Source organism: Strix aluco, chromosome 2 (assembly GCF_031877795.1).
Source record: "Strix aluco isolate bStrAlu1 chromosome 2, bStrAlu1.hap1, whole genome shotgun sequence".
NCBI classification, from domain to species: domain Eukaryota; kingdom Metazoa; phylum Chordata; class Aves; order Strigiformes; family Strigidae; genus Strix; species Strix aluco.
The window spans coordinates 108,512,996-108,538,598 of NC_133932.1; the positions used below are offsets into that span (position 1 = coordinate 108,512,996).

Genomic DNA, 25,603 nt, shown 5'->3' on the forward strand with positions numbered 1-25,603 from the left:
TAAGTTGAAACTCCACTTGCCTTAGATGCCATTGCGAAGACTGAACCTGTGAATATGATGGTCAGGATTTGATCCTGTCACATGAAGAAAACCATGAACAGCTGCAACTTCTTTTAAAGCAGTCACAAGCACAGCTCTTCTGCTTCTGGTTCATTCAAAGTGACCCCCTTCCTCATTCGATCTCCTTCAAGTGCACCGCTTTGTTATTTCTTTCCCCCTGGAAACTAAAGAGTGAATAAAAATCTTGCTATTTTGGATGGCATTAAAAAAATAATGACAAATAAAGACATTTTAATTGCATGGGATTTCTGAATAAGGTTTCAAAGTGGGGGAAAAAAATAGCTGTGTGCCTGGTACACAGAGCCCTTTCTCTTCCCCTTTGTGGCAGAGGAATCAATGGAATTCATATAAAATAAGGAGGGGGGTGGGAAGAGAGATAAGAGATGCCTTGCTCAGTACCAGCAGGTCACAAGTCTCATGAGGCTCAAGCAGGGCTTGCAAGGAAGTTGCTGACTGTATCTCCATGTGTACCTTTTTGTTCCTTGCCTTGGATTTGCTGGTCAGTGGCATGCTGCTTTGCCTGGCTCTCCATAGAGCTTGTAGCCTACAGGAATTTGGACAGAGTGGTACAGACATCGCCGACAGAGACTCTGATCACTGACTATCCCTTTAAATGCAGTCTCATGACTTAGTCTTTACTCCACTACCTATTAAAGGAGACAAGACGTACATAGACAGCTTCCATTCAGACACCCAGAAGGACACAGAATGGCAAGACAATATAACAGAGCTAACTGTGAGTAAATACAAGGCATTAGAGGTGTTCTCTAGAGCAAAGGGCATGGAGAAAGATTTGTAGGAAATCCTGAAGTGAAAGAAGGTGCAGTATTTTTTAAAATATACTTGCATACAATGTTCAAAAGGCAAAATTCTGTAAAGAAAGCTATTCTGTCATTTTAGCATTATTCCTCTAAATACGAATCAAAGTGTCTCTTAATATAACATTGACCAATGCTTGATTTCCCATAAAAATCCAAAGCAGTGATTTTGTTCTGCAAGCACTGGACCCTTTTGCAAATATGACCTTTTTTCACTGGGATAAATTTCATAGAAGGAATATCTGGGGGGGGAATTTGAAGGGAGCCTCTTTCAAACTTGGATCTAAAGCCCAACCTTGAGTCTCCAGTTAGATACCTGCAACTCACGAGGGGTGGCCTTCCTTCTGGGAGTGCTGGATGCCCCTTTCTGCTGGGGACAGAAAGGAGCTGTGGGTGCTCAGGAGCACAGAGACCGCACTAAGGTGTCCCATCATGCGTGCAGGTAGCTAACTTTTTAACCAAGGGGCTCTGTGTCTCCATGCACTGTAATGGCTAACCATCCTATATGGGTACAGCATTCTGGAAAACTCCGTTCTTGTTAGTCAACAGAGTCATCAGCATGCCCTTACATCTGTTTTTTTCTTATGACAATAGCTACTGGGTAGACCTGGACAAGTATTTTAACAGTGATCCTTACTGTTGCAAGTGATATCTAAACACTGATGGAAAGAGAAAGTTCCTCTGTCAGCTCAGACTATCGCTTTGCTAAATATGTCTTTATTATTAATTGCAGGTATGATTATCTGCTGAAGAGTGCTCCCAGCTCACCTTCATGTTGCCCATTTTCTTCTCTGTGTTCATCCTGTCTGCTTGCTGTTTAACCAAAGGAAACTGCATCTCCTATGATGAGTTGAAAGAGCTGAAGACTGAATTTGCCATCAATCTCTACCGGCATGTATCTGAAGCAGAGAACAGAACCAATCTGGTAGTCTCTCCAGCAAGCGTGGCTGTTTCTTTGGAGCTGCTGCAGTTTGGAGCTCAAGGAAATACCTTTACAGAGTTGCAGGATGCCCTAGGATACAATATTCATGGTAATGTACCACTTAAAAAAAATACTTCTTGTCTTACATTTTGCAATAAATTCACAGCTTTACTAAGGAGACAGCAATTGCACACATCATTTTAAACTTCTGTCTTCTGTCTCACTGCAAGATGTAGCTTAGGAGTGTTTTCTCCATCTTTGGTAGCCAGGTATCAGCTAGACAAAGGAAACTCAAGGGAGTATTTGATATGCAGGTTATTATCCCCCTATTTTCTTGATCAGTGTTTGCTCTTTTACTGCACCAAAATACAACCACATCTAGAAAAGCTGCTTCCATGAACAGCAGAATTGCTTCTGGTTTCCCAGAGGTTCATTGTGTCCATTGTGTCCTGGCCTCCCCCCGTGTCCTCTGCAAAGAGCTGCCAGGCAAAGGACAGTCATCTTCTCTCCTATCCCACTTACGTTTTCTCTCCTACCCCATTAACAATTTTTATGAAACCTATAGAAATTGAATTATCTTTAAGACTTTGCACTTTTTTCTAATGTCATTACAACTGGCCAAAATAATGAAAAGTTATTAGAAGGAGACTGGCAGAGAGATATATACATTGACAGATGGATGGTTCAATTGCATCTTTGCCTGAAAGCAAGCTAAAATAAAAACTCACTGGGAATCTGGAAGGGATATGGAAAAGGCAGATGTCTTAAAATCTAACATTAAGTCAGCTGAATTTAAGCATGCTGTTTTCATTTTAGCTCTGGATTATCCTATCATCTCACTTCACATGTCAAAAACTATTTTACATTATGGGCACAATGTTTATGAAAAGCAGATGACTGCCTCATCTTCAAAATTTGCAGCTTACATACAAGACTTATGTATAGAGATGACACTGCTATTTTTCAGCATAAAATTTACTTTCAGCTTATGAAAACTAAAGATAAAACCTACAGCAATTTCACTGTCCTGTGTTGTAACCTACCCTAGTCACTCTTATCATTCTCTATATTGTTAATATTCAAAATCAACACAGCAGTAAGAGTTAACTCTGCCTGATATATATATGTGGCTGCATGTACTGACACAAGGACACTACGTCTATATTATGAGCAGCTGATATAATGAAGTCTTGCCTATGAAAATCCTGTTTCTGTACATTCAGTAGAGTAATTTTAAACAACATTAGTTCATACAACGATTATACTTTGCTTGATACTTCTGGTCATTAGGGGTTTGGTTATTAAGAGAGAACCTTAAGAAAAATATTGCACAGTGAAATTCAGGCACACATCTCCACACGAAATGTAACAAAGAGAAGCGCAGAGGCTATTAATGACCTTCTAGCTCTTTTGTGTTACCTTACTTCTTCTCATGTGGCGCATCATATCAAGCAGACATTTTATCTCCATTTTAGCTGTCTGTGGCACAAGCCACATGATCTTTGGCTTTCAGTAATATTAATGCATGAATTAATGCATGAATGCGAAAATAAAATAGGATGGGATCTATTGCCATTGAATATAACAGCACATTTACAGTAACAGAGAAGGAAATCACTTTCTCAAATGGTTTAAATCAAATAAATAAATCAAATACTTAGATCAAATTTTTTGTCAGATTAGTAAAACCAAATCACATGTGTATGCATATCTGATAAATTTCTTCCGTTAGATGTTTGCATTAGTGTTTCTGTTGGTCTGTCTTAAACAATAATGAAGGATGTGGTTAAAACCTTAGCAGGCTGAAAACAAGGAAAACTTTGATGGTACATTCACTATTCACAGAGAATCCGCTCTTACATGCACTTGTAATCTTCTTTTAATGTTTGGAAGATTTGCTCACCTTTATTCTAGTACTAAGAAAAACAATGTAAAAAGGGATGTGTCTCTAGACAGCACAGAAAAAATGACATGCTTCGAAATGCTTTCTCCTTGCTGTTCTATTTTATCAACAGTAGAGTATTCTAAAGCCATTTTGAACTTTGAATTTTCCAAGTAAGAATTCAGGACTTTGGTTAGCTAAGCACTTTGATATGACTGAAGTTACAAGCTCAGGACACCACATCTCACGTTAACATCTGCTTCCAATTTACCATCTTTGATTTCTCACATCCTTGAGAGAGCTTGCCAAATGCTCTTGCACTAATGCAAAACATACGAGAAAAGCACTTTGCACCTCAGACTGTGTGAGTTTTCTTGACATCTGTTCAAGTTCAATATTTTATCCCTTAAAGAGTAATAGATCTAAATGTTAATACCAAACTTCCCATAGGTGATTAGTCTTCTTGCAGGTTATTAAAGGAATACTATTAGGTCAGAAAACATGCACAGAATCTTGGGTGGTAGAAGTCAGTAGATGTGAAACTCCCCTTTTATCCCATCAAGACTCTGAACGAATGCAGTAAAAGTCTCCTGATGAGATCAGGGATGTGGCTGGCAGCTGGAGGTTCACAGCAATCCTGGCGTTGACCTGATGCTCAGTTCAGACAGGTCGGTCCAGGCAGGATGGATCCTTCCCCAGTTAGCTGCCCCAAACCATCCATGTCCCAGGTGGCAGCCCAGCCTGACTTCCCTCCAGTACTGCCTACACCCACAGGTGTCTGGAAAAACTGGGTGGTCTTCCTTTGCCTAAGGTCTTTCTGGAGTCAAAACCAAGATTTCCAGCTAAGGCCATAATGGCAAGCCCAGCCATGCCCATGAGGAGCCAGATACTTGAAAGCTGCCCAGGGTGCCCAAGGGTTTCAGGCCAAGACAAAGGAGCACCTGAGATAAGTACGGCAGCCTGGAGAAGAGAGGGGTACAATACAGACCCCTCTTGGAGACAGTGGACAGCAATTTGTTGATTAAGTTTCACACAGAAATTAGGACATCTGGTGCCTCTTCCCCCAGGGAAAGCAGAGAGGTTCTGGTGGTCCCGCAGAGCCAAGAGGCACTGATGTCTTGCTGCAGAAGTAAAGCAATCTCCAGACACTTTTCAGTCCTCAGAGGAAGCTTATTTATGGGAGAAGGAACCTGCTGGAAATGTCTTAAAGGCAAGTAACAATCTCAACAAGACTTTTATTGTCTGGATGTAGGCGAGTCTCCTCCAAAGCACAACAAAGGATATGGGAAAGGGGCTGAATTGCAAACACAAGAAATTGGAGAAGATTTGACACAGAACCCATCAACATCTTTCAGACTGGGTGCAATTCCCAGGCCTCAGGAGGTCACCTTGGTATGAACCATCCCATCACAAACCAGTGAGCAAAATAATGACAACCAGGAACAGCTGCTAAATCACCCTTCAGGGAAGCCTACTAGAAACTTTGTGATTTTGAAAACACAAGATCTTCTATTTTGCAGGACTCATGTTCCTGTTGGGCCCACACCTCAACCCTGTATCCATCAGAGAAGCCACCACCATCCTGATCTAGTTGAAGATGTCCCTGCTCATTGCAGGGGGGTTGGACTAGATGACCTTTAAAGGCCCCTTCCAACTCAAACTATTCTATGATTCTGTGAACTACCACGGGATCCCCAGGAACAGGAGACTGAGGCACTATTCAGTTATTTCCATCAGTAGACAACAAACTAGAGAATACATTACTGACTTTTTCAATGACACTGAGCTCATAGTTGCTACAAGCATTTTGGAAGATGAGAACAGAATTCAAAGGGATACTGGCAAATTGAAGATACGTGTGAAGTGAAGTAGGACACAAATCAAAAAGGACAAATGCAAAATTCTACATTTAGAAGGGGTAATCAGCCATTCAAACTGGGGACCAATGAGCCAAAGAATAGTTTTTTCAGAAAGGATCTGAGGGCTCTTAGTAATTAAAAAAAAGGAATATTGAATGCGAAATATAATTGTACTTCAGAAAAAGCAGACACTGTTGTGGGTTGTATAAAGAGAAGACTTGCTTGTAACATACATGAAGCAACGTATCAGATCTACTCAGCATTTCCAGGGCTTATCTGCAATAGTGGACCAGTTTGGCGCACCATCCTTCAAGAAACAAAACAACACATGAGGGCCAAGGGAAGAGAGACAGACCTGGATCAGTCAAGGAGATGCCTTTCCTGGGGTGGGTGCCATCGATAATGGCAGGAGAAGATGGTGGTACTGTGGCATCAGCAGCTCAGCCAGTCACAGCCAGAGGTGTTAGGTCTCACTAATGGGAACCCAGAGAGTTCCCAAAAGAAAATAAAGTTCTTTATGAACTGTAAGAGCTGTGTTTTCATAGAGGTGTGAGCCTGGTGTGAAATCGGTCACTTGACATAACTGCCTAGAGTGATTTCTACAGCAACATGAAGAGTACTTTCCTGTGCCCAGTGCATCACCGTCCTTGACAGTAGCACTTGACAGTAATACCCCATTAAAGTCAAGGATGCTTTAGTTGTTATAGTGCTTTAACTTTCAGAGGACACCAGTGTCAGCACTAGAGTTGAAAGCTGCTGAGCCCTGGTGCAATCTCTGCTGTCCTTAGCCTCAACACAATAATTGCAGTTTCTCCCTCTCTCTTGCCTGGCAGATCAAAGTGTGCAGGATTTCTTGCACACAGTGTATGAAAGAGCGACTGACTCCAGCCAAGGCACAGTGGTTCAGCTGGCATGTTCCTTCTTCATGGATGCCAGCGTGCAGCTCTCGCCCATCTTCGCTGCACATGCTGTGCGTTGGGCAAACAGCAGCCTGCAGCAAACCAACTTCACTGACCCCAACAGAACCACAACCCAAATACAGGAATGGATCACCGGTAATCTTGGAGGTAACATAACAGCCAGTGAGAATGATTGCACATGAATAAAATGTAAAATAAGAGTAATGAGAGAACCTGCATTTAACCAAGTATAAAGTTTTTTGCCAATATCCCGTGTTGTTCAAACCAAGACTGAGAGTTGTGAAATCTAATTCTTGTGCTGATGCTCATTTCCAGTGTGAGGAAAGTGGGAATAGGTCTGAATCTGTGAGTATAAGTTTGCAGTATCAAGCTGGTAACCACTTGGACTTGCTCCTCTAATTTTTGAAATGGCAATTCTTTGAAGGGTTTTCAGTTTTAATGGGGAACAGTCATATTCCCCAGGGACCAAGTTTGCTGCGTTGAATGTGTTCATGCTGCTGTGGGGAACACACAGGGCCATAAGCTCAGCAGTCAGACTCTGAGTTTAAAAAGTCAAAATAGGAAATAAAATGAACTTACTTTTCACACAAGCAAGAAAAGTAATGAAATTAAGTTCTGTGTTAATGAAAATATAATTGAAAAAGTAAGTCCTTAGAAGCAGCAGACCATATCAATCCCCCATTTGCCCCATCGACTTAAGTTACATGAGTGTTAATTTGGCCATCAACGTGTAAAGTGATGTTAAACACACACATTAAAGCTGCTATCCTTCTCAAATGAACTGTAATAAGTGATCCAGCTTCATGACAGAAAAGTATTGCTCTAGAAGCAGGAACTAAAATGGGAGTTCATACTGTGGTACTCATATGAGTATCGATGAATTAGAAGAAGGATCACAGTTTCAAAAATCTCTGAGATACCCAGGAAGCAGGATCAGCTGAACTGTCAGTTAAATGAGAGAGGGAGAAGCGGGATTTGACCTTCAGTTGACTTAGTTACTTCATAAAGCAATCTGTAATCATAAATCCATTTCATGAGGGATTTCTGGTGCTAACGATGAACCACTCCAAGATATGTGTGGGCACATTTAAGCTAGAAGACCAGTCAGGGCCAGGGTATGGTACTGAGCACTAGGCTGCTGTCAATCCACACTCCAGCGAGTAGCACAGTCCTGGCACAACTTTGGCCCTCAGTATTGACTTATTTGAACTTGGTTCAGGGGAGAGCATGGACCAACAGGCAACCCCAATGAAGTCCATGCGCAGGTGGGGAGGGGAAGGTAGAAGGTTTATCAATTCCTTGTGAGGTGTGCCTCTTTTCCTTAGGGATGGAGAGTAGTCCTGACTTGCTTTATTTACTCACACAGACCTGGCTTTAGGCCTGGGTGAGAAGGACGACGTGTGTCCCCCTCCCCACCTCTTTTCTATGCAGATGGAGATGTGCATGGCATCTTGTTGGAGAGAGCTGGGTCACCGCTCAGTCAGGTCACCCTGGTGAGCACCATGTACTTCAAAAGCACATGGCAAAAGAAGTTTTCTTTTATGGATACCCAGATGTTGCCTTTTACCACGGTGGAGGGCTCAACCCTGAAAGTGCCAACGATGCATCACACAGCCGAAGTTAACTATGGTAACTGTCCTTGATCCAGTTTGCTCCATTGTACAACATGGAACAGTTTTATTTATTTGATTTCCACAGCTACTGCACTAAGATGTGTTATTTTCCCAGCTTGGAGAAGTCTCAGAAGAAATCCCATCAAACAAAGAGACCACTTGGGTGACTGAATTGACTCCTTATAATCCCAGGCAACCACAGAACAGATCCTGGGTTCAAAATGGTTCCTAAAACATGTACTGTTCACTGCTCACAGACCAACACCACGCAGCACTCCATAACAAATTTGTCAGCTATAGCAAACAACCGAAAGGTACCGAGATAACATGCTAGGAGAAGAGAACAGGAGAGACTGGAGGCACCTTGGTATACAAAGTCCTTTGCAGTAGCAGGGAGCTTGTTAAATAAAGCTGCATAAGAAGGGAGGACCCTAGGAAGCACATCTGATCCCATGACAGAGGGTCAGTTAGAACTAAAACAAGATCAAGCTCCTACCAATTTGATCTGGAGGCAGGGGTTTAAGAAATTTTTGGGCCATTCAGCCTCATGACTGTTTGTCCCTTGAGTGTGTGAGCACCAGAGAGAGGATAATATCACCAGGAGCACCAGCACTACACACCCATCTCTCCTATGTCTGGTCAAAGCCATTCTCCAAGGCTTTAGGGTAAAACTGCACATCTTCAGCAACAAATTCTGCAACAAAGGGGAAACAAATTTTTATGGCTCTTATAGCCAATCAGTGGATGCTCTCAACGTGGGTTTAAAACAGTATAAATACAGATCAAACATTTATTTGTATACTATATGAATATAGTGTATGATCCTTTTAAAGGCCTGGAGTATGTGGGTTACTGACAGAAGGACTCATGCTGTAGACTTAATTTTCTACTACCAGGAATTCTTCCATTTAGGGCTACAATCTCTTGAAAAATATAAAAAGCTCCTTTCCCTTCTATCCTAAATTTCAGAAATGCACTGAAAAAAACCTTCCTAATTCCAAGTCTAAATTTTTTCAAGACCAATTTATATCTGTTAGCATCGTGCTAGCTTTTTCCTTTAAGTTAAATAGTTTCTCTTCAGCTTTGATATTTACTCCCAAATGTATTTGCCAGTCACCAAGCTGCCTCTCAATTTCCTGTTAGCTAAGATGAAGACGCCAGGCTCTTCTAATCTATTAAAAAAAACCCAGATAGTTCTTTTCTGCACTTTTCCAATTTAAATAAATCTTTCTTGAAAATAAGCGACCAGGAATGTACATAATACGTTTAATAAGGTCATATCCATGCTCAATAAAATGCTCTTAGTATTTCTATGACTTGCTAAAAATACCTTGTGTAGTGCACTGCAGAATCAGCTCAGAGTGGTTACTCAAGGTTGACCCCACCTGGGCCTTTATTCTTTCTCCTTTTTTTTCCAGCTGATAAGTCCTAGGTTTATCAAGGGGAGGGAAATCTCCACAAGTACATACTTCTTTTGTGGTTTTGAACCATCATTTGATTTCCACTACTCCAGTCATCACAATAACCTCACTGTTTGTCTTTGATGAAAGTCTTGAATGTTGGCACTACTTTGGAAAGTGCTAACCTGTTTTCAACCTGGGAGCCCCACTTTTAACTTGGCTCATTGTAGTTTCCCCTTCAAGTGGCTGCTTGCTGCCATTCATTTCTTGCTCTAATTGCCATCACTTCTAACTGTAAATAGTGCCATAGTGAAATTATGTTTAATGTTTTACTCATTAAACCAGGCCAGATCTATGCCTTTTAATCAAACTAGTTACAAAGTCAAAAAAGCTTATAGATTTGTTTGCTAGGGTCTACCTGATGTTGCAATTTTTCTCACTTTCCCTCTGTGACTTGATTATTTTCTCCAGCGTATGTTCTAAAACTTCTCAAAGACCTAAAATTTCCCAGATTACTTTCTTTTTATTAATATGTTCCTGTTTTTCAGTTAGGGAACACAACTGAATCTACAGGTCTATTAAAAATCTTTGCTGACATATTTGCAATTTCACATCCAAGTTCTTGCCGTATTCTGGGGTGGTGATCATCCAGGCCCCAGATTATTATTTGTCTCTCTCAAGTAGTTTAAACTTTGTTTCTGTCTCTGGTGTTGTAATACCTCCTGTTATTTCCTCACTTCCTTTAGGAACCTCACCATTATCCTTTGCTATATCATCAGATTATTTCTTTCCCATCAGTTCCAGCAAATAATTGGGATTAATCTAAAAAGAAATAAATTCAGTGTTCAGCAGCACTATTATTCTTTCCTTTTCCTCTTGTTTATATGGCTAAAACATTTTCCTTTTCTGTGCAAGAGTCACATCAAGTTGGCAGTTAGCCACTCTTTATTTCTATGCCTATTTATTGGGCATGCCTATTTATGCCTATTTACCCAGGTAAGGAATCACTTTTTCTGCTTTCTGCAAGTTTGTCCTTGCATCTTTCTTTGTGGTGTTTCTTCATCCGGGACATCCGTGGTGTGTCCACCACACTTCTTCCTCCTGCTGGGACTGCCGGCTCCTGAGTGACTTCACACGTCTGACTTGGAGCACCCCCATCCTCTTTGCATCTGAATCTTTTATAAGTTAGTTGACTTTACTCGGGAGTGCAGAGTTTCCCTTTACAAAACCCTACACCTTATCATCCTTGTTGTTGAGTAACATAAACTACTACATCGGCTAGTGATCTTTCAGCCCCCTGATTTTGTATCACCAGCTCATTGAGGGGCCTTTGTTACTCATGAAGTCTGGAATAGCATCACCCTTCACTGCTTCACAAGCTATTCAGTTGAACAGGTTTCTCGGGACTAACACACAGCTATTAGCTCAGGAACAAATCTTTCCTCCAAACTTCATCTTTTAGTATAGTGACATAAAGAAATGAGACGTCTAAAATGACCAAAGGCAGGGGGCTGCTGGTGCTCATACAAGTGGAGATCTTGGGTAAAGATCAGTGATCAGAAATTCAGCAGTTGAGCTGCAGACTGACCATATATTTGCTCCTGATCCCTTGCAAGCTTGATGTGAAATTGTTAGTTGTGCTTGTCTGACCATTTGCCTAAACACAAAAACTCCATCCTATCATCCTTAAGTAGGTAGCTGGAGCATTAAATATTTGCATAGAAAAAGAAAGTTAACCAAAATACTGGAATTACCTTTTTCATCTAAAAGGTCTAAAATTGGTCTAAATAATAAGGTCTAAATTAGTCTAAAATGTGTGAGCTTTCTGCAGCTGGAGAGACTTTTGAGGAAACTGAAATGAGAGGGATCATTTAAAATTTGCTGATTGTCAGATCTGATAGGGCCAATTCACTCTTTGTCACTAGAAATGCTAGACACATTCCTAATGAATCAGTTTGAAATTAATACAAAAGACAGGTTTACTACAGCAAAACAGAGGCATGAGATAACTTCCCTTCGTTATTGAATTACAGCAGCTGTCTACCATCAGGATAAAAGCACGGAGTGAGAAAGATTAGCTGTGGCCTGATATTGATCTCAACATTTACAACATGGTTTATCCTTTTAACAGGGCCACGCAGAAGAAATCAGCCTGAGGACAATTAACACTGCTCCAAGAAAATGTCAACTTTACTATTTATGCAAGCCTTATAAACACTGCAGCTATTTTACATATTCATTTTTCCAAGCAATTTGTTAACTCTATTTGAACATTGATTTAGCATATATATAGTTCTTATGGGATGCTCAAAAGCAGTTCAAGTTAGGAACGCTAAATGTTCTGACTCAGTAATCTCAAGTTTTTGATTTTCTTTCTAATTCACTAATAAGATCTGTATAACCTTTGTGCACAATGTGTTGACTTCAAAATATTAACATGCCCATAGGTTAAGCCACTCATGACCAGTGAACTACAAATGTAAATCTTCCCTGCTTGCCTATTACAAACCAGAAGGTCTTTTCTTGGCAAAGCAATCCATGTGCTGGGAGGTGGTTTTAACAGTGCAGTTGCCTCTCCACGTTGCATGGTGGGAGGGCTAATACAAGATCCTAAAATTTAATCTAGCGGAATAATCAACATTTAATGAATCCTATCTAATCCAGATCTGCAAAACTAACAAATGCTGTACTCTAAACATTTGAGACATCTTACAGCTACTTATTGGCTGATATTTATGTATTATGAACACAAACTACCTATATTCTGTTATTTACAATCACTGACTCAAAAAGTGTGAGTATCTACCCTTGAAGATACAACTACTACAGCTGAGTGAAGAGGGAATAGATTAAATATTTCGATGGCCTGCAGCAATGACAATGAGAAGTCATTTGCTTGCAACTTGTATTTAACCCCTGGCCTGCTAAGTATTGATGAGTGTTTCAGAAATGTTATTTGTTGGGGAAAAAATAAGAAAGTAAAATTGTGATAATTAGATCTGTTCTAACAGTCCATTAGAAATGCCTGGACTAGTTGTTCATTGAAATATGGAATTAAAATAGTACTTTTAATGGCTGTTACAAATTGTTGCATAACTAATTACAAGCCTACCTTACTTTTGAGGCTAGATTTTATAACCTTCATCTGATTTTGATACGCTTTAGGCCTAGATTTTCAACAATAAAAAATTTGGTGCTTAAATTACCATAAGCCTAACTACTTTATTGTTTAATGTAGCTATTTGTTTCTTGAAATAAGATTAAAACTGATTTTTAAAAGTAGTAAAGAAACATGAAGCAAAGTTTTCAATTAATTCAATAGGACACTTCCTCATCTTGTTTTTGTAATTTCTTTCAGTAGTGAATTTTTAGTGAAAGGTATTTGATGGAAAACACAGAGAAAATGGTAAGATCATTCAAAGAACAAGCATTGCAAGAACAGTCACCATAAAGTTGCTGTCACTGTCTCAGTAATGTTTTTTAAAGTCAGCAAGGAGGACAGTTACTATGTGAGAAATAAAACATCCATGCTGTGTTGAAACAGTGCTTCAGGTACTATTACTGTCATTGGCATTTTTCTTCCAAGATATATATAGATATATTTTTATTTATTTGTTTTGACACAATCACCTCTGTTCAGATAGAAGTTAAGAGCAACCTGAGCTGGTTGCAAGCGCATGTGTTAGAGACAACCTCTTATACCCCATCACTGGAGTTCTGAACCATCTGCTGACCCAGGCTTGGGTTGTGGGGTTTGGGTTTTTTTCCCCACTTGAATGCTGAAATAAGATCTATATTTGCCCACCCACAGGCCAGTTCCAGACTGTAGCTCTGGAGGGTTTCAGCGTGGTCGAGTTACCCTACCTGGGGGAGAAACTCAGCATGTTTCTAGTGCTTCCCAGCCACAAAAGAACATCTTTGTCCCAGATTGAGTCTCACCTTTCTGCCAAAACCATAACCCTCTGGGCCAACAGCTTAAAGAGAACAAAGATGGACATTTTTCTACCCAGGTAAGCAATGTTAGTACTCCAAGACGGCTTCTGTACTTCAGTTTGCAGAATTCTGTGTGATAGTGCTGACACGGGCAATGTGTGAGGCAAAATCAAATGAGATGTTTTCGGTTTTGTTATTCATCACATGATTAGAAAAGCTCTAACCCTTTCTTAAGCCATGAAGAGGTGAGCTGGGAATGCCAAAACTTTCTGGTATGCTCCGTACTGTTTTAAAAAACAAGTATTTCAGTTGATCCTACAGCTTTTACTTAAAATTTGTCTGGGGTAAAAAAATCCTTTAAGGATCTAAAAGAGAGAATGTTCCTGGACCTTTCCCACACTCCATTTTTCTCTTTGCTTAAGGAAAAATATATATATAACCTTTGAAAAAATGCAATAGCTTATTTTTACAACTTATTAGTCTACTACAAAAGCACTCCATAAAGAACTTGGGGGCCCCCACCAGTCATACCCATCTTTCTGTGCACAAATTAAGTTTCAGCCATCTGTTTTCCACATTAGTCATTTGCCGTTGCTAGCAAATGCACATATCCTGGAGTATTTTCTATCATCTATTCAAATGAAATTGCATAGCAGGAGGAATCAGGTGCAGAAGGGCCTTTTGTAGCTGTACCTACTGTATGGATCAGCATGGAAGGGCTTCATTACACATCTCTTACAATGCATTCCTCATGTTAATGAAGCGCCGAAAAACAATTTGTACATTAATATTCTTTTTCTCGCTAATCTTTGGCAAATGTTTCAAAGGGCCCTTTGCTACAGCCAAAAAGATTGTTAAAAAGAGGACACTTGGGGAAATGCAGAGTTCATGTGACAAGAAGAGTGAGAGGTGGTCTGATTGCAATAGATGGAGGTCAGGGATTCCTTCTGTTAATGTCTTCAGGTGAAGATGAGTTGCTTTTCTGCAAAGAACACTTAATCAGATGGAACGCATTGGGATCATATAGAAATAGATGGATGAAATGCAAAGGCTTGAAATAAATTGCATCTGTTCCAGATTTTAGCTCTATGAAACTACAAATCCTGTATTTAAATAAAATCTATCATATTCATTTCAGGTTCAGTATTCAAAGCCTTTTTGACCTAAAGACAGTTTTTTCTGCCTTGGGAATTAGAGACGCATTTGATCCCATCACTGCTAACTTTAAAGGCATTTCAGGTAAGAGGCTTGACTGAATAAAAAAAATAATGATCGTTGACCCAATAGTTGTAAACTCTTACATTTGAACAATTCAGTAGACCTGGGCCTTCTGAACTGATTTTACTTCTTCCTCTGTGAAACTCCAAAACACAATTCACGCTCAACTGTTCTATTTCATTATTGGCAATTGTATTTTGAGCTGTTGTTTTGTAGGGAAGAAGAATCTGAAAGGGACAGGGTTGTGTTTGGTGTTGCTTGGGTTTTTTTTTCTCCTTATTTCTTTAAGATTAAAACTGCCAAGACAGTGTAGGCCTGGAAAATGGTGATTTACTCAGAAATTTAGGATGATTTAGTACAACTTGCATTCATATTTGTGTTTTTAAATAGTTGTTTTAACAGTTAGGGATGCTGGTCCAACAAGTCTCTATTCCAACTCCTGACACCGCAAACGATATTGGCATATGCCCATGTTATGATGTCTTGCTAATCCAATGACCAGTGGACTAAATTATACTTTTCCTTTGCTAAAATACTAGTCTGGTTTTGGAAGTCTGAAGTTATTCTGCTCCTTGGAAAATTTTTATCCCTATTTAATATTAAATACAAAAAGAATTCCAATTATCTATTTTATTTTGACTACTTCCAGCAACACAAATTATTTCAACTTAGTCACTTCTGCTTATAGCAAAGACTCAGAGTGGTAGCTGCCCAGAGAGATGAAGAGAGTTCATGCAATTCTTGTGTGAGTGAATAAATGAAATTCCTCCAATTTAAAGATGCTTTTACAGAAAAGTTGCTTTCCCGGGATGAACCTCAGAAGGCACGTTACTTATGGGGTTTTTGAATTATCCTTCTAAAATTGAATATAGCATTGTTCTATTGCAGCATATATCTCAAACTGCAGAGATACACATTAAAATAATTTGTTACTACCCAATTTTTTCTTAAAGCCTACTCTTTGTTTATTGCAAACAAATGTTAATATACTGATAAAGTGCACAAGGATGTTCACAATGAAAATAATCAGCCATTGGAATAATCTCCCCAGGGAACCGGTGGATTCCCCAACATTGGACACTTTTAAGATTCAGCTGGACAGGGTGCTGGGCCACCTTGTCTAGACCAAGCTTTTGCCAAGAAAGGTTGGACCAGATGATCCTTGAGGTCCCTTTCAACGTGGTATTCTATGACTCTAGATGTATTTTATAAAATTAACATCTATTTAAATAAGATAAATACTTTGAGGAAATTAACTCCATCATAAACAATATCATTTAGCAGCTTCTTTCCCATGTATGCAACTCAGTGGCTTCCGTCATACAGGGTAAGGCTTGTAGAAGTATTTGATCCTGCCTGTGGCGGTCTTATGGATTAAAGGATATGTTGAGGCCCTTCTCAATTCTACTCTTACACTACCCAGTCATGTATCGTAATAGTAGGGTTAGAGCTATGATGGTGTAAGAGTTACATGAGGCAGAGTTTATAAGGAAGGTTTACCTTTTATTTAACCAATAGATATAGTTGGAAAAAGAACCAGTAAGTTTTCACTTCCTCTTCCATATGAAGCAGAAACTGCAATCTTCAGAATCCTTACTCTCAGATCACATTTAGGAAACAAATGGGTTACTTCATTCCAGACCTGGATTAGCTTCTTTATGCCTGAAAACTTCTAATTTTTTTCCTCCAAAATATGTTAGATTTATCTAATTTTAAAAAAATGTGCCTCTCCCTAGTTTTGTCTTTCTTGTTTCCATCTCAGATTTTTGACTGGACAAAATTCACATAGAAACAGATAAAGTGCTCTTTTAGTATTTCCGTTTTCATCTATATGTCAAACTTGATCCTCAGATTCAGACAAGAAAGAAAAAGCCTCTCAACCTTCCCTACTTTCTGCTCTCCAGTCAGCTGGGCAGCAGCAGACTTGTAACACTCTCTTTGACATCTTTCTGAAACTAATGTTTTCCAAGCTCCATTTTATGTCACAGTCCCATCATTTCTTCCCGAGGAGTGTTTTTTCTGCAATTTCCCTTCCAACAGTTCCTCAATTCATACATTGTCCCCACTGTGTTAATTAGTTTCCACTCTCATCAGGTAACCTTGCTTTCCACCACAACCCAGAGACCTCTCAAACTAGTAATTCCCATTCAGCATTGTGTCTGCTGTTGTACATATAGTGGGAAAACACTCATAAAGATGAAAGAATAGGTTAACATGGGTAGAAATGAGGGAGAAGAGGGTATTCACAATGGTGACACAAGTCAGAAGCAGTCAGATGTGTGCATTCCTACTCACACTGTCAAGGAACCTGCTTCCCTCCATCTGCAATGCAGAGATCTCAGACATGCTGTCTTCCCTAAAGTACCCTAATGTTGCCTTTCTCATCTGTTATCTTACTCTAAAGATGTTCCTATATTGTGTCAAAGTGATGCTCTTCTGTAGCCCGAACCCAACTCCCAACACTGGACATCAGTGGAAATGGGCCAGATTGCCACGGGCTCCATCACCAAACATGTGAGGACACTTCACGGCTCTTCCAGATTTACACCAATACTCACACAGTCAAAATCTTGTCATTCTTCCTCCCCCATACTAGAAAGCAGATCTGAGTGATGAGTAGTCAATAGCAGAAATGCTCTTAAGCAGAAAAATACCCCAACTTTGTGTTCCCAGTAGTGATTCTTTCCTAAGAACTTCACTGCTCATCTTTCACATGAAAGTCAAGAGGCAGTTAGGCCATCAAGCAAGCTGTGCTCTGTGACAAACGACATGTTTGGGCAGATAAGTTGAAGACACACATGAGTGTTTTAGCTTATCCTTCAAGTTCCCTGCATATAAGGTCATGCTGTTCCAAAACCAAAGTAGTCATATTATCTCAGTTGCATGCTGAGGTAAAAAGTCCGTAATGTTAAGCTAGCTTAGACATTCAGGCTGTCTATGTTTACCCGTCTTAGGCACACATATGAAAAATCAGGAGTTGTGTCAAAATTAGAACTAAGGATCTTCTAACATGGAAGAAAGATACAGAAAAGGCAACTGAAAGGCAGGTTTATACTGTGCTGTCTTTCTAAACATGATGTGCTGAAGGAACAAATGAAAGGAATTTTTGACAGAAGGTAATAATATGACATGCACTGTATTCAGCATCAGTTCACATGTAGTAAGGTGGAGAGCTTCCTGTACTTCATGTTATTGCAGTAAATTCCTTGAGAGCTAAACACTGTCTAAAATTATATTCCTTCTAGTAAGCACTAAGTATTTTGTAAGCAGTGCTATCTTAAGAATAATTTTAGAAATTTTTGCTTCATTTTTTGAAAATTGAATGGACTAGAGGCCAAGCATACATGACTATTTGTCCAGCAGCATCAGGCAGTGATGCAGTTACTGCTGCTCCAGCTAGATGTCAAGGGACTGGAATCCTTTGGCCCAGCCAACCTTTAGGGTAGTTAGTTTCAGTCACCGAATTAGTTGCCCAGCTGAAATATCTAACAGTTATATGATCCTTAGATTCTGCAGAGAAAAAAAGGTAAAAGCATTCTGAATTTTTAAAAAAAATATGTCTGCAATGAAATTCAGAAAATAACTATTCATTTCTGGTTTTTTGCAGAGCAAGATAATCTTTATATTTCAGATGCTCTCCACAAAGCAGAGATTGAAATAACAGAGGATGGTACAAAGGCATCAGGAGCTACAGGTAAATCAAATATACAGACTTTACTTCTCACTTCTGGAGCTTATCACTAACAGAAATAACTACGTCTTATTTTGAAATAGCATTTAAATGTACACCTAACCTAAATTTAAACTTCTATGTGTAACAAACTATTTAATTTTTGATCTCAGACTAACATGTAAAGGCTCAAGTGAAAACCAGCTCTACCAGCCCAGGGAATATCTAGTTTGAGAAAACAAACCACTTATTTTTCTGTTGGTTAAATGTCTTTGCTCAGATCATAAAAGCAAAGAATGAAAAAAGGTTACTCACACTTTATCTGTCGCTCCCAAACTGTTATGGGGGTTGTTTTTTGAAGATATTCTCTTTGATAGCATTGAAGGTAATGATGGGAAAGTTGTCTTCATGAATTGTAGAATCATAGAATGGTTTGGATTGGAAGTGACCTTAAAGATCATCTAGTTCCAACCCCCCTGCCATGGGCAGGGACACCTTCCACTAGACCAGGTTGCTCAAAGCCCTGTCCAATCTTGAACAATTCCAGGGAGGGGGCAGCCACAACCTCTCTGGGCAGCCTGTGCCAGTGTCTCATCAACCTCACAGTGAAGAACTTCTTCCTTATATCTAAATTAAATCTACCCTTTCAGTTTAAAACCATTACGCCTTGTCCTATTCACTCCATGCCCTTGTAAAAAGTCCCTCTCCAGCTTTCTTGTAGACCCCCTTTAGGTACTGGAATGCTCCTATAAGGTCTCCCTGGAGCCTTCTCTTCTCCAGGCTGATTTACAAAGGTATAATTATTGTTTACTTTAAAAACTCTGGATCTAGTCACACAGTGGCCTGAAAGCTAAAGTAGGCACTTTTTAGGAATACTGAAACAGTGCCACTCAAACTAGTTTTAATGAGTCTTGAATTTTCAATTGAATGCCATTGTTTTAATAGCTCATTAAAAAATAATCCAAATCCGTGTTTTTTAGTATCATGGGTTTTTTTTGACAATGTGTTCTTAATACTATATAGCCACAAGGAAGAATTAATTTAAATAAGATGTATTTTATTAATAGCTGAGCCATCGTAACTCTTAAGAGCTCTTTTTTCAGTCTAATAATTAACCCACAGCCAGAGAGGGGAAAGACAGTCATAAACTGAGATAGAGGAAACAGGTTTTGTTGAAAGTTTTGACAGAGAAATTCCAGGATGATATCCAGTAGATATTTCTCTGGTGTTTGTCTCCCATTTAGAAAAGGGACTACATTTGTGCCTTGATTATCTTTTTTACCAGAACAGCAGAGCTAGGAATTGCCTAACAGGTTAGGCAATAGCATGGTATGACTTCAGCAGAGTTAGGGCTGTGATAAAAACAAAAATTACATTACCTTTGAAATCCAAAGCCAGACATATTCCCTTCAGCAACAAAATACACATGAATCACCTGCATGTAGTCTCACAACACTTGATTTGTTCATTCACCCAGACTGATTTCACTGCTGGATAAAATTCTTGTTTCATTCTTAAGGCAGAGGAACAATGCAAAACTCAAGATACTAAACATCAGAGCTTGAGGGCACTGCACGGAAGATGGAAAGAAAATGGACACATTTTACTAATGTTTTCTTTGTTGCATTACAGCAATGGTATTACTAAAAAGATCTCGAACACCTATTTTTAAAGCAGACAGACCTTTCACATTTTTCCTGAGACAAGCTAATACAGGTACGCATGCTTTGTGTTTCAGTAGCAGAATCTTTCACAAGTAGCACTGCAATCAATAGCAAGTTCTTTGTAAACAGCATGCCATTCTTCAGTCCAGGAAACTTCAACAACCATGGAAACAGTGGGTTTAGTGTTTTTTAAGCATAAGGAATTCGGTTTCTCTAAAAAAAAAAAAAAATGCATGATAGTCATAGAAGTCAGGGAAGCCAGATTAGCCTCTTCTATGTATATGCAATGTGCTCAGAAAGATTTCTACCATAATTATAGGCACTAGAAAGATCTTATAGATCTTAAATGCCCGAGGATTAGGGACCAACCTCCATAGGGCAATTCAAATTACAAATCAGCTGGATTAATACCTGAAGAAGATAAAATAGAAATCTTTCCCTATAAATGAAACTTATTCATGCCTACACAGATGGCATACAGCTGACTTCTGCCTGTAGGCACCTGGACTCCAGGACCTAAAACTCCCTGTATTAATTCCTACCTGAGTAGTTTCTAGGGGGATAGCTCAGAAATTCTGAAGACCAACAATCTTTTGCCCAACTATAGCTCAGAATATGCAGACGCAAGTTTTTCTTCCCTCGTATCTTGAATATCAACACCTTTGAGGAGAGTTTTGCACATCTGGACTCTTCACTACTTAGTGTGCTCATGAAACATTCAGGTTACCAAAAGCCATGGATATTCACTGTATGTAATCAGGTAACTTAGCTCTGCAAAAAACCTAACTTGTATCTTCATTTTTGCAAGGAACTGTCAAAAAATGCATGTTCCTTTTGCAACCGATAACTCTCTTGCAGATGAACTCCCCCAGCCCCCCAAAACAAACAAAACTGGAGAGCATCTCTGAAAGAGTGAAGCATCACAGTGCTCCTTTGAATTCAGTATTAGACTACATGTCTCATTTCACATATGTCCAATCACATAAGTTACGCAGAATCTCTGCCAAAGGAAACCACCATATAGTTCTTTGACTATAATAAAGAATTGCACCGTGCACCACTTAACAGGCGGTTAACTTAGTTGGTGAATACCTGTGTATGCAACATTCTGCTTTAAAAATCTGCATCTTACATTTTGACCAAAATGCAAATACATCTTTTTTAAAGAGAAAAGCACTACCTTGTTGGGGGTTTTCCTTCAAATATGCTTTGGCAATCATTACCATTCAATAAATAAAAGTATTTTTATTTGGCAAATGCACTAAAAGCTGATCTATGAAGCCTCAGCCACAGGATTAAGAACAAACTGATTTTGGTGAATAAACCCCCTGTTTACAGTATATGATAAATCATATAAATAGGAAGGAAACCATATTGTAAACCAGGATTTTTATATGAAGCATAACAAAGTATATACCTTCCAATCAACTCAAAAGTACATTTCTAAGTTAAGCTTTTTAATGCAAAAAGTGAAAACTGTGAAAACATTCAGTCATTTTGCTTGTTCAAACTTAGTGACTGAAGTTGTTCAGGTATGAAAAGGCGAAAGGGTAAACAAGATCTGGTTTTAATAACCTAATTAGAGGTACTTAAAACTTACTATCCCCATAAACTTCACAACGAATCTTTACGTAGACCAGAAGTCTTTATTGCATCAGTCTTCTAGTAATAGCAGAAATATATTTTCCAAGCCTTAAAATAGCATGGTTCTGCCTGAAATAATTGAAAAAGGTTGGGTTTTTTAATCTGAAGTTCAGGTCTGAACATATTCCCTTTGAAGGACAGGCAAGATAACAGCAGTACAAACAACTGAACCACAAATTCAATGAATCTGAGGCAGTGATTTCATTCAAGTGGTTGTAATATCGCTCCCGTGACTACAATATCAACACTACTGAATGAATTTAGGCTCTGTTTTGCTCGGTTCAAAAGAGATTCTTTAGCCTGTGGTTTGGGTAAGCTTCAGGTTTGGGCAGATTTCTGGTTTAGGCTACCAAATATTTGGAAAGGCCTTTTTGTTTTTAATACAGAAATGTTCAAATTATCCCAAGGCAAGCATGCAATTGCAGTTGATTTTTCCATACAAACAATGAATGATCATAAATCTGCTAGTTCCATGCTTAATTTATGTATTTAAACTGTATTACACTTTGAAAATATGGTCCCAAACTGAAATAGTGTTAATGCTGTTTTCATTTACAGGTTCAGTACTCTTTATAGGAAGAGTTACAAATCCTTCATAATAACCACTAGACAAGTACATTGTCTTCTAGTCCTCCTATGGTAAGCTTCCCTTCCGTGAAATTAAAGTCTGCATTATATGTATTTATTAAAACACTGGTTTAAACAAGGTAATTTTTGCAAGAATAAGAGTGAGCAAACTCTCCATTACTTTATTATCTTGTACATATTGTTGGAAACCTACAGCTCTCTACGAATCCTTATCACCACAACTACAGCAAAGATAGTAAAAGCATATAAACATTTGAAGAAAAAACTCTTTTGAGGAAAAACCAGATTTTGTCACCTGAATGTTTAAGAATATGGGCCAACAGCTTCTGCTTAACTTCATCATGGTTAAAGTCAGCTTGACTGTTGCCAAGTATGTAGGTCATCTGAAAGAAAGCATCCTGCAAGAAAACTTTGTGATATATGTTATTTTTCAAGCACAATTTTATTTCCCTGTCCTGAAGTCAAAAACTGACAAACAAAATTGAAATTCAGTCTGGTCCCAGACTTAGATAACAAAGAGCAAAATGCTGTGAAAAGGAAATCATGTTGAGAGGCTATTTTAAAACTGACAGAACAGGTAGGAAGCAGAAATACCCACTCAGTGACCAAACAAATACTATTGCCAAAAAAGGTATTACTACTACCTTTACTACCCTTTATTTTACTTTTTTAAAGTGTACACAACATAGAACAGACATTCCTGAAGAACACTGAATGAGGCTAAAAGCATCTAGAAAAATGCTTTTTTTCAGCATCCTAACAAAAGGTGGGATACAGTGACTGTTTTAGTAGTAGATTCAGCAACTCATGGCACAAGCATCAAAAACCCAGGCCCATAAAAATTTTGGTTGAAGACTGAAAACCACTCACTCCTAGGAAAAGCAACAGAGAGAAGCTGCTCCCACTGAATCAAACAAAGCTTTCCAGAAGTTAGGTGCATCTAGCACAGGTGAAAGACATGGCCACTAAAGCATTCAGTGATATTTTGTGTCTAAGCAGCAGCACCTTCTGGCTGTTCCTGCATTTGTAAACATGTAAAAACTTCTGACACAACAAAACTCTGTGCAGCATTCCTCAAAGGCTATTGAGCCCTGCTTTACTACACTATATCCTCACAAAACTGTGGGGTCTGTCATTGCTGTGGATGCACATAAAGGACATCAGTTCATCATGCTAGTCACCACATAGTGAAGCACGAAGTACAAAAGGCCACAAGGTATCATCCTACCCTGGTCGTGATTCAGCATGAGCTTCCTTTCACTCATTCTCTGATTAAGAATAGAACATCCAGTGATGCAAAACTGCTCTTCATTCTTTAACACTGATACTAGAACATATAAGCTCTGGAAAGGGAAGGCAAGATTCCAATAAAAACAAAACTCAATCCTACACAAAGATTAAAATAGAGCTTTTATTGATGGAATAACAAAAGTGCTTTTCTTAAATATTTTTCAAAATACATTTATACAACTTACAATAATATATCCAAAATAACTGTATATACAAAACATTACCTTGTTTAATGTATGTGCTTTTTTTTTTGAAAATTACAAAGCAACTTTTTGGCAAAGTTCAACCTTAAGAGGTGATAGTTTTGAAGGTTGGATTAAGAAAAATAGAACCTGAGGGAAAGTGACACTTAAGTCCATGACAAGCAAGAAGTTCTCCGTTTAGTTAAATAAAAATGTTTTTGTAATATTTTTCACATTACAAAAATAACAGAAGAAAAAAAAAAGATGATGGATACTTTTCTCCTTTTCTCATCATTTTATAGAGCAGCTTCTCATTCTTTCAGGTACAGGAACTTGAGATAAGAGTGCATGTCAAAAATGAATGCAAGTAAGGACAGCAGTGCCCTGCTGTGGCTTTCTGTTGTGTGCAGTGTTTCTTAGCTGCTGTTGATATGGTTGACCTGATTGGATCTGCGATGGATTTCTTCCAGAAAACTCTCAAGCTGTTCTATCAGCATTCGTTTTTTAAACCTGTATTTAAAAGAAAGCATAATAATGGATGCACACAGTAATACATTAAACATTTTTCACAGAAGTTTTACTGAACTCAGGAAACTTCAGTTATTATTTTAGGTCCAGTGCATGATGAGGTTATACATACCTCATATGTATATATGCTGTCTCCTAAAGTTCTGGTAAACTACTAACTTGCTTTTCCATTTAATGAGAGAATACAAAACTATGCTTACTACAGTCTATTCTAGCACGTGCTGAACATCATTCAGCCCTCAGAAAGCCAGGAAAAGGAGTTAAGTGTTTCCTCTGTCCAGAAGTAAATTTCTGAAGTAGAAGTAAAATATATGTCAAAGAACTATAATCTATCAACAGATTTTAGGGATTATTTGTATGCCTTTATGATGCATTTACAAACATTAAGTAAAGTTGGTACTGGTGAAGGAATAGCCATTACACAGTGCAGAGCAAATTCCCTGACAAGAAAATACAAATTAAAAGTTTGAGAAAGAAATTAAAGAAAATACAGACATAATCCATACCTGGAGTCTCTGCAGTTCTATTCCATATTGATTACATAAATTTGAACAGCAGACCATTCTGTCACCTTTGCTTACACCCCTGCCTCGGCACACATGGCTCCTTGCTCTTTCCAGCTAGCCCTCCCCCTTGAAACATTTCTGCATCTGAGAAGTCACTTCTGACTGATGCTTTGGCAGCCAGATGCATACTCAAAGATAAGCAGCAATGACAAGATCACACACTTTCTCAACTCAGCACTAGTCTGAACTACACAAGTTCAGTCCTATGGCCTTACTAAACGCTGGCAAAAAGCCCCATCCAGGCCTCCCAGTCCATGTTCTTCACTCACAGAAACATGGTATCTGCCCTAATTCCCAGACCACAAACCTCCCCACAAATCCCAGCTTGACTATAGGGAAACAAGGTTCCAACTCCCATCCACTTACTATCTTGTTGAATACCCATGCTCTAGGCCCTTACCCATCCTTTTCATCACAGCTCCTCTCAGTAACCCTACAGAAAACCCACACTTCATGTACTGCTTCACCTCCATTCTTCCTCATTGCTTTCCAACGGCTCCCTGCTTGCTGAAAAGTATTAACCTGGGTAATAGATAATTACTCCCTCTCATTCCCTCTAGTATAAGTCAAATTATCTAAACTAATAGCAAAGTGCTTTACTATAATATAATCCTAGCAAAAATTTAACAGGCTCATATTTTGTGCAAGTGATTGGGCAATGTTACTTTCCAGAATACCTTCAAGCCTCTCTGAAGCAGCTGTACAAGTTAACAGTAGACATTTCCTAGAAACTTAAAACCCGGTGGAAGGTGGGGAAAAAAACATATTGCTTAACTATTCTAACATTACTGTTAGCACAAGAATTGAGGTTTACAGTGCACTATGTCAAGCCTTTCAGTACATCTC

The 25,603-nt window shown here is 38.9% G+C and overlaps 2 protein-coding genes across 4 annotated transcripts in view; one reads left to right on the forward strand and one right to left on the reverse strand.

Moving 5' to 3' along the window:
- Positions 1-1,650: 1,650 nt before the first annotated feature.
- SERPINE3 (serpin family E member 3) lies at positions 1,651-22,202 on the forward strand. The gene is made up of 8 exons (XM_074816959.1): positions 1,651-1,909; positions 6,375-6,608; positions 7,893-8,090; positions 13,286-13,484; positions 14,546-14,646; positions 18,233-18,319; positions 19,928-20,011; positions 22,162-22,202. The coding sequence occupies exons 1-8, from the start codon at positions 1,651-1,653 to the stop codon at positions 22,200-22,202; spliced, it is 1,203 nt and encodes a 400-aa protein (XP_074673060.1).
- A 1,382-nt stretch (positions 22,203-23,584) lies between these two features.
- The window catches only part of INTS6 (integrator complex subunit 6), a 45,968-nt gene continuing 43,949 nt past the window's right edge, over positions 23,585-25,603 (reverse strand). For all 3 annotated transcript variants that reach the window (XM_074815757.1, XM_074815756.1, XM_074815754.1), the window contains one exon: positions 23,585-24,173. In XM_074815757.1, the coding sequence (XP_074671858.1) occupies positions 24,080-24,173 (94 nt within the window). In that variant the 3' untranslated portion in view covers positions 23,585-24,079. The remainder of the gene's footprint in view (positions 24,174-25,603) is intronic.

Coding starts and splice junctions, on each gene's coding strand:
- SERPINE3 (XM_074816959.1), top strand. CDS start 1,651: ATGTTGCCCATTTTCTTCTCTGTGTTCATCCTGTCTGCTTGCTGTTTA. Junction 1,910..6,374: donor CCTAGGATACAATATTCATG/GTAATGTACCAC, acceptor CTTGCCTGGCAG/ATCAAAGTGTGCAGGATTTC. Junction 14,647..18,232: donor TAACTTTAAAGGCATTTCAG/GTAAGAGGCTTG, acceptor GGTTTTTTGCAG/AGCAAGATAATCTTTATATT.